Here is a 17,431-nt window from a genome sequence, read left to right on the forward strand (position 1 = left end):
TATCTTTGGAAAAATTATGGTAAGCTTGTATCAACATGAAGCCAGGACAACTTGTTAAAAAAACAGGCTTCACTACACACCTTAAAGCCTATCCTTTAGTCAGCTACAGACATGGCAGCTGTAAGTTTGATGGTTTTGTTTTTCGAGCCTATTTATTCAGTGTGACGGCTCTTCAGGTCTGCCATCGTTCAAATCCTTCTGGATCTAACTGGAAATGTGCTTGAGCAGCTCCCCACACCCTGCAGCAGACAGTGTGGGGGCGGAAGGGGCTTTTATGAAAGACGCACCCAAGAACAGGAAAAAGACTTGCGTCTGACCTTTAGAGTCACCCAGTATGATGCAAGGAGCCTGCAACCTGCTGTCGTCACAGCATGAAAACCTCTCATTAGACTATGCAGCGACTCCCCCCTGACCGCCAGCACCATCAACCACCAACAACAACATCAACAACATCACGCACTGAAGAAAAGATGGCAAGTGAGGTTAAGCTGCATCCACATAGAATGAACCAGCCCTGCCTCTCAAACATTTGTGGGGAGATTCGGGGTCACAGAGTTAAGTGAACTTGTTGGAAATGATGTAAAAGTAAAGTGTGTCTTATATGGGGTTTTTCTGACTTCAGGTTCCTACATAAGCAGGTTTGTAGACTGGGACAATTAAATCTATCAATAATAAATAGGCAATTTAATACGTCTGTAATGTGCATTTTTGCATGCATCCCATCTTACTGCAAGATGAATTTGACTGGCAACATCACTTACTGCGAGGTGGCATGACTGCTCCCACTTAGTTGATGAACATTTAATCACTTCACGGCACATAGAAACAACATAGATACTTCATCATAATCCTGACAACAAAAAATATATGTTATCGTTAGATGTGTGAGCATATTATATTTTTTACAGTATAAAAATCCAGAATTTATTTTCATTTTTTTTAAACTATTTTTTTCTTTTTAAATTGTCCTTAATAAAAATATTGCTTTATTCTGATGTGTTTTATATACAGTATCTTAATTAGAATTTATAATATAAATGATACAACACTAGCGGGTTTTCATTTATGAAATTATTACATTTATCTTTTTTTTTATTTAGTTTTCACTTTACACGTATAACACATACAGCTTATATATCATACCATATAAAATTGTTAATTTCTTTTGAGAAACATTGATTTGGTATTTATTAATTGCATTTAAATCTTTCATTTATGCCTTTATTTTAATATATAGTATAAAATCATGAGTAAGCCTTAAAGGTGGTGAAATTATAAAGAAAATAGCTCTGAACATGCTGATTAATTGCTATACTGGTTATAAAACAGCATTATTTAGACTGTAAGGACAATATATAATATATAATATTATATAATATTATATATATATATATATATATATATCAATGGACAAAAGTATTGCGTCACAGCCGTTTATTTCCCCCCGAATCTTACTTCTTCATCTTAAGAGAAGGCACATTTTTCTCCTCCCGGGTGCACGAATCTTAGGTCTATATTGGCGTGTTTGGATGAGTTGGTGTGGAATAACTTGACCTTAAGCCCATCAAACACTTTAGGAGGCTTATTTTCTGCCCTTTTCACTTATTGTCAGTGTAATAGCCAGGTGTCCCAATACTTGTGTCCATGCGATGTTGCGTGATGAGCTGGTTTACCTCACAAATGTCCGCTTCTGCTAGCAGGCAGCTTTCTCTCCTCTGAAGATGCTTGCAACAACAAATAACAGCAAAAAAAAACAAACTCCAAAATCAAACGTGATGTTGCCTCATTTCCATCATCATCATCCGCTGCTCTTCTGGTTTGAGTGGAGATATATATTTTTAAGGCAGATTCTTCCGCGGAGGACTAGTTTATGATGAGAAATACTACAAGTGAGGAGTTTTCACGAAGAAAACCTTGTCCAGGAGATGGTGTGTGTAAATGAAGCAAAAGTCAACGTCAATGCAAAAAGTGTACGCTAAGAAGAATAAGAAGAGGAAGATCTGCCAGTGGAGGAGCGACGCTCAATTGCGACGCTTGTCAACTGAGCGTCCAGGGGCGGTGATGAGGGAAGAGGCTGCCTGGGTGGAGACTCAGGGGTAGGAGCTGGAGAAAGGGGGCAGGGGGAAGCAATCGTCGGACAAGTCAAAACATATGTGTGATATGTGTGTCTGTCTTGGAAATAACGTGTTCTTAAAGTCACACAATTATACTGTAGTTACTACTTTGTGCAGTAATGCAGTAGCATATATTCAGCTCCCACATCTGTAGAGAGGTGAAAGAGCTCCAGGCTTTACTTTACCGAAGCCTCTGAGAAGTGGTGGGTGATAGAGAGTGGGCACATCTATCTTTAGGGGCAGGTCAAAGGCGGTACACATATTACTGTTAGAACATCATTCAAATTGAGTATATTTTTTCAGTCCCAACCCTAGTAGTGAACCTCTGTCGCCCCCTGAAGGCAGCATTCACCATGCACCAAACTGCACATGTGACGTCAAACCCCTCCGAACACGAGGTCTTCCGTGTTGTATATTATCATTACTTTGTGATTCTGTCGTCAAATATTGTAAGGGGGATTCCAAGATAGTTCACATTGTTTCGACGCGCCCCGGCGCAGAACCACATTTGGGCCACGTCCCTCCCTCGTCCAGGGAACGTCACAAAGCGGCCGTCACCATCGTCACGTGATTCGGTGCTGCGGCGTCGTTTGCTGTTGTGTAGGAGGGGGAAGACGACGACGATCGCCTTCATTTTAGGCAGTCAACTTGTATTCACAGAGTTGTTGGAGCAAAACACTAAAAAACAATGGAGGGAAGAAATTACGGCTCAGGTGAATATACATTGCGCCGTGTGGCATAGGTTTCTGCGATTGTTAGCTTTCCAGTTAGCGAAATGGCATGTAATACATCCGTCGCTTCGTGTTAGCTGGTAAGCTACTTGGGAAGTGGAAGTCGTGCTAACTGAAACACACATAAAAACACAAACGTCGTCTTTGAATGCAATGGTCGAATTAACGGTTCGTCAGAGTGTTTGTTAGCACCTTCGTCATCAAGCTAATGCTAAGCTAACGCACCTGGGCGCGATGGTGGCTCATTGTTAGCTTAGCTTAGCTTAGCTTACTTTAGCTTAGCGTAGTGTAGCTCAGTTTAGTTTAGCTTAGTTTAGCTAGCACTTCGACGTCTAATTATTTAGTAAAATTCTCCAATCAGTAAGTAATGCTTTTGGGTCAGCTATTAAAATGGCTGCCCGAACAAAATGTCTCCATCATTTACCTTCTTCGTAGCATGTTTAACAATAATAATAGAGATATTTACATGAAGAGTTGCTTTTCGTTTAAGTGATCGATTGTGGTCCTTCCTGCAATTGCTTTCTTCCAAAAACGCAATTTATGAATCCTTTAATTGTATTCTTAAAAAAACATAACATAATTGGGCACTAATGTTCTTGTATCTTGTAGGTTTTTCAAATTGGGGTGGTGGTGGTGGTGGTGGCGGAGGAGGGTCTGGAAATAGAGGTAAGCAATGTGTTTTTGAATCAAAACTGCATTATGTAAACACAAAGCCAGGTAGTTTAGACTGCATTAACCTAGATTTAGTGCTCTCTGCTAATATTCCTAAGTAATACGACAAATTACTGTACTGCCTAGGGTCATGTCCACATATTACTCGCCTGCAGAGAGTACAAGGTGGCTGTTAAATTGGATAAGGTTGTTAGTATGGGATATGATTCCTGAGTAGTCACCATGCCGTCCCCTCTGACGCCGTTATGAATCTTTCAAAGTTTTGTGTCGAGGCTGAGCTTGTGCTGTGCAACAATTGGCCAAGCTCAAAGGGCAGTGTTTTCCGACGAGTCATCACAGTGGGCAACCGCAGACCTACCAACATGTATGCATTTATTGTACACTACACGCATATGGACCCTTGACTACGCTGAGTTTTTATCATTTGATCAGGGCAGAAAGGTCAGACGGATTGTGCTTGGACAAAAGCCTTGTCGCATACCAAAATAATGTACAGTAGAAATTACAATTTCCTTTGAAAACACAAACCTGCTACAAAAACATGAGAACATAAAGTCAGGGTGCCTTGGTAAGAATAATTATTAAATATGACTGCCATGAGTTTGGAGGTCTCCACCCATACGTCTCAACAATGACTCCCAATAAGTAATTGATAAAATCATCTGGAATGGCAGAGAAAGCAGTATTGCACGACTCCCAGACTTCATCAAAATCCTTCGTTTCATCTTCCAAACCTCACCCTTCATCTTACCCCAAACATGCTCAATTATGTTCACTTCAGGCTGTTTTAACATCCACTTTCCAGATATCTTGACTGAACTTGACTGTTTTCTGGGTGAATCTTGGGTTCATGCAGTTTCCACCAGGGTTTTTGCAGTATTTGTGGTGATTGGGATGCAGTTTAATGATTGATTCATCAGAAAAGCAACCTTCTGACACTTTTCCACTGTCCATCCTTTCTGCAAGCTGTGGGCCTTGGCAAATGCAACACCATTGCTTAGTTCTCTCAATTCTTGTTGCCCATTACCTTCCAAATTACAAGAGGGGGCAAATTCTTCAGCAGGATGGCACTCCTTGTACTTCAGCCTCCCCATCAAAGTTCCAGATAGTGAAGGTCAAGATGCTCCAGGATTGGCCAGCCCAGACACCAGACATGAACATAATTGAGCATGTTCGGGGTTAGATGATGGAGGCTGTGAGGATGAAACCAAAGAATCTTCATGCAGTCTGGGAGTCGTACAAGACTGCTTTCTTTGCCATTCCAGATGATTTTATCAATTAGTTATTGGAATCATTGCTGAGACGTATGGATGGAGTCCCCTAAGCCAATGGGAGTCATATATAATATTACTTATTCTTACCAAGGCACCCTGACTCTTATTTGCTGATGTTTTTGGAGCATGTTTGTTTTCAAAGTAAAATCTAATTTCTACCCTATATTTTGGTATGCAACAAGACTTTGCAAGCACAATCTGACCTTTTTGTCCCAGTTAAATACAAAACTTAATTTTGCTATAATAATCATAATCTAAAGGCTTTTGCCTTTCACAAAAGCAATTTCTGATTCCAAATGAGCACCTGAAAGTAATGTTAATATTGTTTTTACGACCTTGATAAGTGACAAGACTTTGGGCAGGCACTGTATATGGCTCTTTCAGAGGGCAGACTGCCCACCTTCGCGAACGCCTTCTCCTTCAATGTTGGATCTAATGACTGTTGTCACGCATCGATTAGTTCCAGCTGCAATAACAGTCACCTTCTCTCTCTCTGTCTCTGTCTCTCTCTGACCATAGTTCGCTCGCTATGAAGGAAGCTAACAAGCTTAATAGTCGACAAGAGCTGTGGCCGCTCAGAGTTGCCATGCCATGCGCTCACCAAAAAGCTTTCAAAGCACGGGTGTCCAAAGTGCGGCGTTTGCAGCTCATGTATTGGCCTGCGGCACATTGTAGACATAAAGTAAACCAAAAAGGAATATTGAGCATTAGGCATAATGTATTAAGAAAAAGCTGAAATGTTCATATGAATAAGTTTAGTTGAATTTAAAAAAAATGCCTTTTGACAAAATAATTGTTCTCCTTCAAATTTTATATTTAAAGTACCAGCCTCAAAATTAGAGATGGTAAAATGAACCCAGAACTTGGAAGCTTGTGTCAGTCTTCCTTGAAGGCGTGATATGTCACAACGCGTATTGACGGCTCGAAACTGATTGGTGGCAGTCATTGGTTTGACAGGTTGGAGTATGGAGTTAAAATCAGGCCAAACTTCACAAACACACGTTTTACTCATGCCCAACGATTGACAAACAAACTCGGTGTGGTTTGCAAATATAAAACATCATTCACAAACTAATGTATTTTGTTTTGCAAATAAAAACATACCTAATCAAACAAATACATCCTGCTTCAGAAACAAATTCAGCATGTTTTACACATACAAAAGCATATTTCTTCAGTTACAAAACAATATCCTTAACGTACAAAAAAAATTCTACAACTACGGACAACTGTCATGTGTGTATTGTCACTCTTACTGCTGTCACATGATTTTTGTCATTTTTAATCTTTTTAATCTTCCTCTTTGCAGTTCCACACACCACTTCACTCTGTATTACAGACGAAAGCCAGTAAATTTTCTGAAAAATGGCCTGTATTTTGCACACCACAAGAGCAGGTGCTGCTGTTGATTAAGGATGTCAGAACCATATTAATATGATAAATGTCCATAAAACATCACCAAGATCACAACTGTCTATGTAATGAGAAAGTCAATCGATCAAATACTACAAAGGAAAGCATAATAATCCCATGAAGTTCATTTGGTCTATTGTGAATACATTCTGAACAGTTCTTTTTTACAGACTAAAGTTAGCTAGTTTTTCATACCTGACAGATTCCACTGCTCACTTGGAATCTTCAGAGTGGTCACGTGATGTTTCTGTGAGGCCTAAGCTCTCATCTGGAATGTGGTCTTAAAGAAGTAAGACAGCAGATGGCACTGTCGCCCTGCCTTCACTGGCAGGAAGATGGCACCAACATCTGTACAAATCAGCTGACAAGACAGTCACAGGAACATCATGTAACCACTCTGAAGAAGACTGCAATTGAGCAGTCGAAACTGTCAGGTAAGAATAACTAACTCTGGTCTGCAAAAACAGAATTGTTAAGAATGTAGAAAGGAAAGCATGTCAGACAGCTGGAATCGAACCTGTGACCTGATGTTTAAGAGGAAAAAAAAGACAAATGACTACACTGTACAATGTAATTATTTGTTGTGACTTTTTTTTGAGCCAGTGATTGCATTTATTTGCATTTTGCTTTTTTAAAGTAAGAAAATATTTACGGTCTTGTGACATGAGTTGAAGGATTAGCCACCGTAGACTGCATTAGGGGCTGCATTTTATTTATTTATTTAGAAATCCATCCATCCATTTTCCTCCGCTTATTTGGGTCCGGGTTGTGGGGGGGGGGGGCAGTCTCAGTAGGGAAGCCCAGACTTTCTGGTCACCGGCCACCACCTCCAACTCCACCGGGAGGACACCAAGGCGTTTCCAAGCCAGCTGTGAGACATAATCCCTCCAGTGTGTCCTAGGCCTTCCCCGGGGCCTTCTCCCGACTGGGCATGCCCGGAACACCTCACCAGTGAGGTGTCCAGGAGGCATCCGGACTAGAGCCACCTAAACTGTCTCTTTTCGATGTGAAGCAGCAGCAGCAGCAGCTATACTGAGTCCCTCTCAGATGACCGAGCTCCTCACCCTATCTCTGAGGGTGAGTCCAGCCACTCTATGGAGGAAACTCTTTTCAGCCGCTTGTATTCGTGATCTCGTTTTTTCGGTCACGACCCAAAGCTCATGACCATAGGTGGGGGTGTGACCATGGATCGAACGGTAAATTGAGAGCTTAGCCTCCCAGCTGAGCTCTCTCTTCACCACAACGGTCCGGTACAGTGACCCGCATTACTGCAGGTGCTGCGTCTATCTGCCTATCGACCTCACGCTCCAACTTTCCCTCACTCGTGAACAAGACCCCGAAATACTTGAACTCCTCCACCTGGGGCAGGACCTCATTCCCAACCCGGAAGGAGCAATCCAGCCTTCTCCGACCGAGAACCATGGCCTCAGATTTGGAGCTGCTGAGTCTCATCCGAGTAGCTTCACACTCGGATGCAAACCGCATCAATGCAGAAGGTCACAGCCCAGTGAGGCCATCAGGACCACATAGTCTGCAAATAGCAAAGGCAAGATCCTAAGGCCACTGAACTGGACTCCCTGTGCCTAGAAATTCTGTCCATGAAAATTGTGAACAGAATCTTTGACAAAAGGCAGCCTTGGCGGAGGCCAACATTCACCGGAAACCGGCTCAACTCACTGCTGGCATGCTGGATAGGCTCCAGCATGCCCCCGCAACCCTAATGAGGAGAAGCGGTATAGAAAATGGATGGATTAATGGATTAATAATGGCACCCAGGGTTTTCACTGTTTAGTAACATAAGATGCTTCCACCAGATGTCCCGACAGTTGCTTTCACTGAAGCACCAAAGCTTCGAAACTGTTCCAGCACAATTTGAATTTGGCTTCACCCACCCATCTCTACCAAAAATCCACTTTAAACTTCAGCTTTACAGATGCCATATCTGGTCTGTGGCAAAGATGCTTGCAGGTTGTCAGTTTTAATAACAGCTGCACAGTGGCACCACCTTGTATTTTCTTTAAAGGGGCAAACTAACATTTATTTGAGATGCCTTGCTTATTTGGCCAAGACGGCCAAAACACGCTCGCTGATTAATTGGAGTACAATATCGCTTAGAGTGGAGATTACTAATTGAGGAAATATAGTATGTGGCATAACCTTTTAAAGTGGCAAAATGTGATATTTCAAAAGCTGGTAATGAATGAATGGTGCTAAACTGTTGGTTGTATATATGTCATGTAATCTGCATTAGGTTCTGGGAACTTTGATCTGTTCGGTGGCAATTATAAAAACTCCATGTCGGGGTTCGGGGGTTACGGAGGCGGCAACTCCAAGAGGGGTCTCTCTGGGTCCTCCCTTCTCCCACAAAAGGGAAACCACGCAGATGAAGTCATCGCCAAGATCAATCAGCGCTTGGACATGCTCACTCAGTTGGAGGGGGGTATGAAAGGGGGCCGCAGTGACAGGTAAAATGTTTAATCTTAATTTTTTTATTTGTGCATCGGTATAAGTGAAGGATTATATGAAGGTTCTTTGGGATGCAGATTTGTGCAATTAGACATCCAAGCTTATGAAGATCATGCTATTGGTAATGAAAAGATGAATGACCACATACCTTTACACTTCTGCTTCTTTACTATATTTGATTGAATCAGTTCATTCAAAAACCTTCCCCCCCCCCACCCCCCTCTTTAATTTTTTTGTATTTTTTTTAGACAAAGGGAGCAAGTTGAATGCCTCAGCATCCCCAGTTGTTTTTACTCTCCACTAAGCATACTCTGGTTTTGGTAGTAAAGCGGTTATGTTTTGTGCACAAAGGACTATCACAGGGGTGGGCAAACTACGGCCTGTCACTTCCGGCCCGTTGGTCTTTTTAATCCGGCCTGCTGAAGATTGTTACAGAATTGCACAAATCATATAATAATTCCGACTGCATTAATTTGTCCTTGTCCTGTAATGCCTGGTAATTCAACCAGGTGGTGCATTAGGCGCAGTGATATGCGTTTTTTTTTTTTTTACACTTGGTTTTGCGCAGACCAGGCTACACTTTTATTTAATCAATTAAAAACACACTTTTAATTGACGCCTCTTTATTCAGAAATAGATTTGAACTGACAGAGCAAATAAGTGCACAAACACAAAGTTCCCACTTGAATATTGTGTTATAATAATGTGTAAAAAATAAATCCAAAAAGTTTGTCAAATAGCTTCAGTAAAACAAATGTAGACAAAAATACAATCGTGATCATTTTCTTAGGCAGTTAATTTATCTGAAGCTTGTTTCAATGATTGGAGTAATCGGTTAGGCCATAGATGGACCAAATTAATATGAAGCAATCAACTACAGTTAGTGGTTGGGTCCACAACATATCAGAAAAGGGGCAAAAATTCCCATCACTGTTTTCCAAAGTCAAAGCTCATCACGAGGCACAATCTACCTTGAAGTAAGCTAGCAAATGTTACCACACATGGATCGCCAAATCTGACAGCAAAAAACATGGGGTTGCTCAAAATAATCCAGGAGAGGGTGAACAAGGACAGCGCTGAACAAGAGGTAATTTTTTTTCACACTGCATAATCCACCAGGAAGATTTAGCTTTTGATTTAGCACTGCAAATCCATTCTGCATCTTTGCCACGTAGTGAAGTTGTTAACTTTATTTGGGTGAAGGGACTTCAGCATTGTCACTTTAAGTTCCTTGACAAGACTGGCGCCGATGACCAGGACTTGCTTTACCATTAGAGTGTCCGCTGCTCAAGTTTGGGGAAAGTATTTCAATGAGTTTGGGAGCTAAAACAGAAGATACTCATTTTTGGAGCATCTTGACAAAGCTGACTATGTCCCTGAGTTGAGTTGACACCCATTGGCTTTGTGATTTAGCTTTTGCTGTGGACATGCTGACACATGAATGAGCTGAATGTAAAGCTACAACAGAAATACCAGTTTGTGCATGAAATGTACACAAACCTCAGGGCCTTCAAAACCAGGTTAACTTTATTCTCAAAGCAAATGACAGTTACTCATTTCCCCACATTGGCCCTAGACATGTGGGAAATTTTTCTGCCGTCGGTTCTCTGAAGTTACTCCAGGTGGTGTCTTGTCCCTTCACACAAGATACTGATTGATCTCCAGTGTGACTCCATCTTGAAGGAAAAGTTCTACTCTCTTATACTGGATGAGTTTTATGCTTCGTCAAGCCCAGCCATATTTTCAAACATCCTGAAGATGGCACAGAGAATGCTGGTGTTGTTTGGATCTGCGTATGTCTGTAAACAGACTTTTAGTGTGATGAATACCAACAAAGCACCACACAGATCCCAGTTGAGTGACAAACATCTCAGATCTGTTTTGAGAATTGCCACAACAAAACTAACACCAGATTTCGACATACTGGCAAAAAAGGATCGACACTGCCCTCAGTAAAAGTGAATGTAAGTATTGACCCTGTATGTTTCTTTGATGTGATAATATAACATTTTTGAAAATATATTATAATGAAGTTGCCCACGATTGAGAAGTCTACTTTTGGTTCCAACACATGATATGCTTTGAAATGCATCTGGTGCTCGCCTGGCCCGCCTGTCACATTTTACAAGTCAATGTGGCCCCTGAGCCAAAACGTTTGCCCACCCCTGGACTATCATCTACATTATCTGGTTTGCATTCTAGTATGTTTACTCGCACCTCACTCCTTGAACGCTGTCCTCTGTCCTGACTTTTTTCCAAACACACGCATGCACACACATTCTCATCCATGTGACCTAACCTTGCACTCTGGTTTTAGGTTTCACACAAAAGATGAGTTTAAATGCTTTGGCCTTTCAGTACCACAAATTCATTATTTAATGCTGTCTGCTGTACCTAATAAGAAAACTCCCACAACTTGTTGGTACTTGCCATAATCAAATCATCATTGGCTTGTTAGGTCTGGTAAAGTACTCACAGGTCATCTTAAAAAAAAAAAAAAAGTAAATACAGGGAATGCTGTTTGACCTCCAACTGAAAAATGTAGTTGGAAGAGCTCTTGTTAATTTAACGTCACATCTGAGTCCTCCATTTTACTGTACGATGCGGCAAGCAGACATAGCCTTTTGATTTGATCCTCGTCTTGTGAGATGACAAGAAAAACGGAGACTATGGAGGTGAATTAACATCAGGTGGAGAAATCCAAACCTGACTGCCCTCCCTGCCTCCTCCCTCGCTCTCTGCTCTTCTCTATCAACCCTCCTCTCCCTCCATCCCGCAGGTTTGGCCAGTTCGAGTCTTTCGACTCGCTCTCCCCCTCCCGAGATCTCTACAGATCTGGTGGCAGTAGCTATGGTTGTGGCGATGGCCGTGGTGACAACATGCTGTTGGGCCAGCGAGGAGGCTCGGGCTTCGGAGGGGGCATGGGGCTAGGAGGGGGAGGCAGCTTCAACAGCCTCTCCTCTTCCTACGGAGTCGCTAAAATGCGACAGAATATGAGGGAGTCCTTCACCAGTGGCTCTAATGGTGGGGGATGGGCCGGAGCAGGCAGACGTTCCCCCAGAAGGGGTGGAGGTGCTGGGGGTCGAGGATCTGGAGGAGGGTTTGGGAGCTACAGGTCAGACCCCACGCCGCTAGGCGGAGGTGGTGGGCGGGGAGGCGGCCACTCTCAAGGAGGTGGTAGAGGCAAGCTCCCATCCCTCCTGTCCAACCGCATGTACTCTGAGGGTGGAGGTTTCCATCAGGGTCCCTCCCAAGGTCCCCACGACTTCCCCGGGAGGCATTTTGGAGGGGGCCCACGAGCTGGCCGCCAGCGAGGCCGCAAGAGACCCCTCAACAAAGTAAGTACCTCCTGCCAAACTTGGAAGCCCTCCTCAGATACTGGGCAAGAGCCCATTCTGATTCCCACCTTTCTATATCATAAACTGGCAAGCAAGCCTGTCATACTGTGCCATCACATTTAAAACATCACCTGCCCCCAACACTGCCCAGTCTTTACCTACCTTCATTCAGTGTAATGACTAGTTCCTCACGGAACTCTACTGCCTTTTAAGTTAAGTCAGTCTTTTCTTATTTTACATGTTCTGGATTTTTATCTACGGGTATTACTTGATTTCATACAAAAAATGGCTACATAAAGGCACTAAATGAAAGTGACTAGAACCAACAAAATCCTAGTGTGGCCTCTTTAAACATGTCAAGTGGTATTTTCCCTTGTATTAGTTTTTATATGAAGTTGAACACAATCTGTTGTGTGATGCTGGTTGACTTCCATTTTGGTGCGCAAGTGTTAACAGTCAACTAATGACATTTGAACAGAAGTATTCTTGACCGTATCTCAAGTTTGCTTTGGGTGGACTTTAGCAGGGAAAGCCACACAACGATGGCCAGAAGAAGAGGAAGCAGATGATGACACCTGCTGATGAGCCAGAGTCTAAAATGAACAGGACTGAGGCCACTGAATCTGCAGCTTCAAATGGTAATACTGGTACTGGGCAGTCATACACTATGCTGAGCATGCATTTCACATTGTTGATCTGCATTTTGCTACTTTCTTTTTAAAGAGCAACAAGAGAAAAATGGCAGTAATGCAACCACTGCAGCTGTGGTAAGTATTCAAATTGGGGCACATGTTTGTTTTGACTAAACTTTACTATTTGCTCCAAATAATGAATAATCCATCTGTACTTTTCTTCCCAGGAGACAACTGAGGGAGATTCAGGTAAATTCACTGTTTGTTTTCCTCCCCATTTAGTATTCTTAGTGATGTGAATTCTATGCAATACTTGATAGAGCTATAACACTGTCCAGCTATACCTAATGGATGAGTGCACAACTTAATTTCTGCACTTCCATCAGGTGCGCCAATAAAACAGGAGAATGCTGATGTGAATAAAAAGCCACAGGAGAAACAGACTCCTACCCGGGCCCAAGCCAAAGCCAAAATGAAGAAAAAGAGGGGCTTCCAAGAAAGGTGAGCATGCAATGAAGTAGCTCATGATCTAATTAAAGCGAGATTTTTTTTTTTTTAATCGCTGTAATATTTGACATGACATGTAGCTTGCTTTTGAGGTTGTGTGCGCTTTAAGTTGACACTAAGGCTGAATCCCAATTCCAGCCCTTAGGAAGCCACTAAAAAAATGGGATGCCCTTGATTCTCATTACACCATCATCCTTCACTGCTCTTTGGCTGTGACGTAGGCTGACGAGACAGTTAAACTGTTCATAAAGTAAGGTGCATACATTTCTACTTGATTTCATTGTTATAGAGCCTAACTCAAACCCATTTTTTAAAATAAAAGAAACACAAATTGAGTGTGGCAGTAAAAAAATAGATGGGAAAACGTTAGATTCCAAGAGTTGAATAAAGTTTGTTAATGTGTGTTGTCGACGTATGGTCAAGTTCTTCATAGTTTATTTGGCTCACTTCCTGACCGACATTGTATGCTGAATGCAAAAAAGCTCTGTCACAGTACAGTTCAGTAATGTAGCTTTCCCTTGCTCGCAAGCTGTGAAAATGAAAAATTCTGCTTAATTACTTAGTTTTATATGCTTGTTTTGATCTCCACTCTGCCGTCTTGTTACCGGGAGTGCTGTGGCCGTGGAAACTTCTCCTACCCCCTATGTTTTGATTTGGTTTTGAGGGCTGTACACCCTTTACCCCTTGATCTAAGGAGAATAGGGCACCACTTGATTCTTGTGAACGCGCAAAACCTAGAGGTGAGGGGTGGAACTGGGATTCAGCCTTACAGACCCTCATAATGTTCTACGTTTCTGGCAACCTGTCCTGTATCCCCCTTTCCAGGGTGATGTTTGCATGCTCTGTGTGCAAGTTTCGCTCATTCTACAAGGAGGAAATGGAACATCATCTAGACAGTCGCTTCCACAAGGACCACTTCAAATTCCTTTCCAGCCAGCTGTCTAAGCCGACGACAGACTTTCTCCAGGTGACTGACGGCATACAGTACATCACACACTAACTCTTAATTTATATGTACAGGTCCGCCTCAATACATTAGAATATCATTTGATTTCAGGAGTTCTAATCATATTCAAGATGTTTTTGCAGTTTATATGCTGATTAGAGTACAACAGTAGTTTACAATATTGAACTTTTTGACAATTTTGAAAAGTTTGAGATACTGAATTTGGGGTGTTTATTAGCTGTAAGCCATAATCATAAGCTGTTATGAAATGAAATACATTCTTGAAATATTTTACTGTGTGTCGTGAATCTATAGTATACTTGTTGTAATATGTTACATTGATTTAGCGCCTTTCTACAAGGTACCCAAAGCGTGTCACAGTGAACTCCTCACACACTGGTGGTGGTAATCTACATCTGTATCCACACCTGCCCCAGGGTAGACTGATGGAAACGTGGCTGCCACCACCAACCATTAATTGACATTAATACACCAGTATGGGCAGCACTGGAGGCAAGGTTGGTGTCAAGTGTCTTGCCCAAGGACACAACATCAGTGACTGGGATGAAGGACGCGGGGACCGAAACACCTACCTTCCAACCTTTCTGTACAACCTGCTCTACCTCCTGCGCCACTGCCACCATTGGCATGTTGTAATATAAATGCCCTAAATCAAACACAGTCCACCACGACATCCACTTGTAAATTGCTAAATACTATACAGCTTGTTGAACATGGCTTTGTTTTGCTCTGATCGACTAATCAGAGGACTGAAAAATGCTGAGGTTATTGTGGGCCAGCGAGCTGGCTCTGTGAGGCAATTCTGAAATCTGGTCAAAGAAACAACCCCATTGCCTATGGTTCGAAGTGACATCTTCCCACACTTGATTCTGAAGACCTTGGGAAGATTAGATTGACATGGCAGCACACAAAAGCTGAAATCTAATTGGACACAAAAATCTAACATGCACATACTGGAAACAGTGCAGCCAAGAGAGACACTCTGAAATTAAGATAAGACTGTTGGGAATAAATTAAAGCAATATCATGGCACAAATAATAAAATTTGTTGTAAATGTAGGCCAGTGCTTGTGATAGTGTTTAGGCCAGCAGAGAAGGCTTTGCTGGCCCTGACACATTGGCCCACAACATTGTCTTACTATAAATGAAATTTACCATATGTTGAGTTAGACCACCACCTTCAGAGCAGACATGGCATCTGTAAAGTCGAGGCACGCAAATGAACACGCCGTTTGTTTCTTAGGAATACTTGCTGAACAAGTTCAAGAAGACAGACCAAATGGTAAGCCAGATGGAAAACCATAGCGCAGCCATCTGCCAGGTGTACAGAGACCAGGATCTCACCAAGGGTAAGCAGCAGAAGCTGAGGGTATGATTGAAAGGGGCCAAGTCTCACATTTGTTCATTTCATGGATTTTTTTTTTCCCCCACTCTGTTGCAGATATAGGCATGGAGCACTTCTTAAGGAAAGTAGAAGCTGCCCATTGCAGTGCATGCGATGTCTTTATTCCCATGGAGCTCCACCTGATTCAGAAACACATCAAGTCCCATGACCATAACTACAACCGCAAGGTATGGTGTTGGCAATGTATATTTTTTTCACACTGGAGTGGACGCCAAGCCTGACTGAGGATGGTCTTGTCTTGTAATCCAAGGGATTGATGGAGCAGTCCAAGAGAGGAAGCCTGTCTGTTGCACGTAGCATCCTCAACCACAAGGTCATTGGAAAGAAGCTTGAGAGCTACCTCAAGGTACGCATCGGTCGTGCAGCTCAAAAACAAGAGGCCTCCTCCAAGGCTTTGACATTTGCCACATGTTTGAAACGATCTATTAACTTGACAACCCTGTGTTTTTTCTAGGGAGAAAACCCATTTGTTGGAAACCAGGAGGGCCAGGATGCCTCAAACACTGTGGTGGCGGATGCAACAGACAGCCAGACAATGTCAGTTAAAGAGCAGCCAGAATTGGTGAATGAGGCTGACCAGAAGCTGGAGGAGGTTGAAGCACCCAAGGAAATGAAACTGGAGGAAGGAGGGGAGGAGCCAGGCGTGGAGGGCATCCAAGAGGGCATCGAGGAGGAGGGGAACCTAGAGAATGAGTTTGAGGAGGAAGAAGGGTTTGAAATCGGAGAAGAGGAGGGATATGTGGTCCATGATGAAGTCAACGAAGAAGAGGGATTTCAGGTGGAAGATGAGGGAGTTGAAGCAACAGAGCTTAAAGAGGGAGATGAGCACAAAGAATGACTGTTATACGAGTCTCAACCCCACTTAAATCAAGCAGTAGAGGCACAACACCCTTTGCGTTTTCCACTCTTTACCTTCTCAATTTTAATATTCGTGGATATACTGAATTTTGTGGAACATTGGAAAATTAAACAACCTCCAGGTTCATAGCAGGCCCTCTTACAGTTACAAGTTACTGCTTTTATGTGTTTTTTTTTAATGTGGCTTTTGTTCAGTTCTTCAATTACCTTTTTTTTTTTTTTTTTAGTTATTTTCAGGTACTTGTGTATTGTACAGGTCAGGTTTTCCTTTGGGTCGAAACAGCATTTTATTTTCCTTTTTCCTGGGTTAAATTGACAAGTCGTGTTCTAAAGGTTCTCGATAATTACAATGGCTATGGATGTTAACTGTTGAATCGTGAATAAACTTGAGGAAACTGTGTGTTTGTGATGTATGAATACCTTCAACACAATTTTCAGATTACAATTACCGGTACGAACACAATTGGTTCCAAACGACCATTCTTATGTCGAATTGTTCTCAAGTCGGGGAAAAGGTAATATTACCAATTATATCGTCGTTAGACTCTTCTAAAAGAGGTAGTGGTCTGTGGGTGGTGTAGAATTAAGCAGGCCTATTAACTTCATAAACTTTAATCACACGCGCTGTCTGGGTTGTATCATACAGCTACAATTTAGCGTTCTCTCCGTTGCGTCTGTTGGTCCCATTAGCAATGTCACAGTGCCCTCTACTGGTCAAGCATGTAGCAGTATAAATAATGGAGTTAATGTACTAAAAGGCAAAATACATGAAAAAATAGACCAGTCGGCTTTTGTTCGTATCTCCGAAAGTTTGCATGTCGGATGTTTGTAAGTTGGGGACCTAGTGTATATACAAGCAATTGCAATGCCAGCACTGGAGTGAACAGTCAGCCCGCCAACAGATACTGGGAGGTCCGAAAGGTCTCAGAAGTGAAACTTGAGTTCCTCTTCCTAATACGTCTGCTTTGGAGACTGTACAAATGCTCAGGAAGCTTCCTGTTAATTGCTTGTTGGTATATTGGCCCAATATGATTCCAGCCAATTCTCCTATGGA

At 42.3% G+C, this 17,431-nt stretch overlaps 2 protein-coding genes across 2 annotated transcripts in view; one reads left to right on the top strand and one right to left on the bottom strand.

The window, feature by feature from the left end:
• Positions 1 to 2,026, bottom strand: part of LOC129183079 (zinc finger protein GLIS2-like) — a 38,309-nt gene extending 36,283 nt beyond the window's left edge. The window contains exon 1 of the mRNA XM_054779917.1: positions 1,674 to 2,026. The gene's annotated coding sequence lies outside the window, so the exon portion shown is untranslated. The remainder of the gene's footprint in view (positions 1 to 1,673) is intronic.
• Positions 2,027 to 2,563: 537 nt separating this feature from the next.
• Positions 2,564 to 16,777, top strand: akap8l (A kinase (PRKA) anchor protein 8-like). Its single transcript, XM_054779819.1, has 13 exons — positions 2,564 to 2,827; positions 3,455 to 3,511; positions 8,456 to 8,669; positions 11,450 to 12,008; positions 12,532 to 12,646; positions 12,732 to 12,775; positions 12,868 to 12,889; positions 13,027 to 13,141; positions 13,973 to 14,114; positions 15,358 to 15,463; positions 15,556 to 15,686; positions 15,770 to 15,865; positions 15,974 to 16,777. The coding sequence occupies exons 1-13, from the start codon at positions 2,803 to 2,805 to the stop codon at positions 16,355 to 16,357; spliced, it is 2,010 nt and encodes a 669-aa protein (XP_054635794.1). The 5' UTR covers positions 2,564 to 2,802; the 3' UTR covers positions 16,358 to 16,777.
• The last annotated feature ends 654 nt before the right edge of the window (positions 16,778 to 17,431 follow it).

The sequence above is a fragment of the Dunckerocampus dactyliophorus genome, chromosome 6, assembly GCF_027744805.1.
Source record: "Dunckerocampus dactyliophorus isolate RoL2022-P2 chromosome 6, RoL_Ddac_1.1, whole genome shotgun sequence".
In the NCBI taxonomy this organism is placed as follows: Eukaryota; Metazoa; Chordata; class Actinopteri; order Syngnathiformes; family Syngnathidae; genus Dunckerocampus; species Dunckerocampus dactyliophorus.

Bases quoted from the DNA above. Each gene is read 5' to 3' on its own strand.
- akap8l (XM_054779819.1), top strand. From the start codon at position 2,803: ATGGAGGGAAGAAATTACGGCTCAG. The intron at 12,890-13,026 runs GTAAATTCACTG...CACTTCCATCAG, and splicing joins GACAACTGAGGGAGATTCAG to GTGCGCCAATAAAACAGGAG. The intron at 15,687-15,769 runs GTATGGTGTTGG...TTGTAATCCAAG, and splicing joins ACCATAACTACAACCGCAAG to GGATTGATGGAGCAGTCCAA.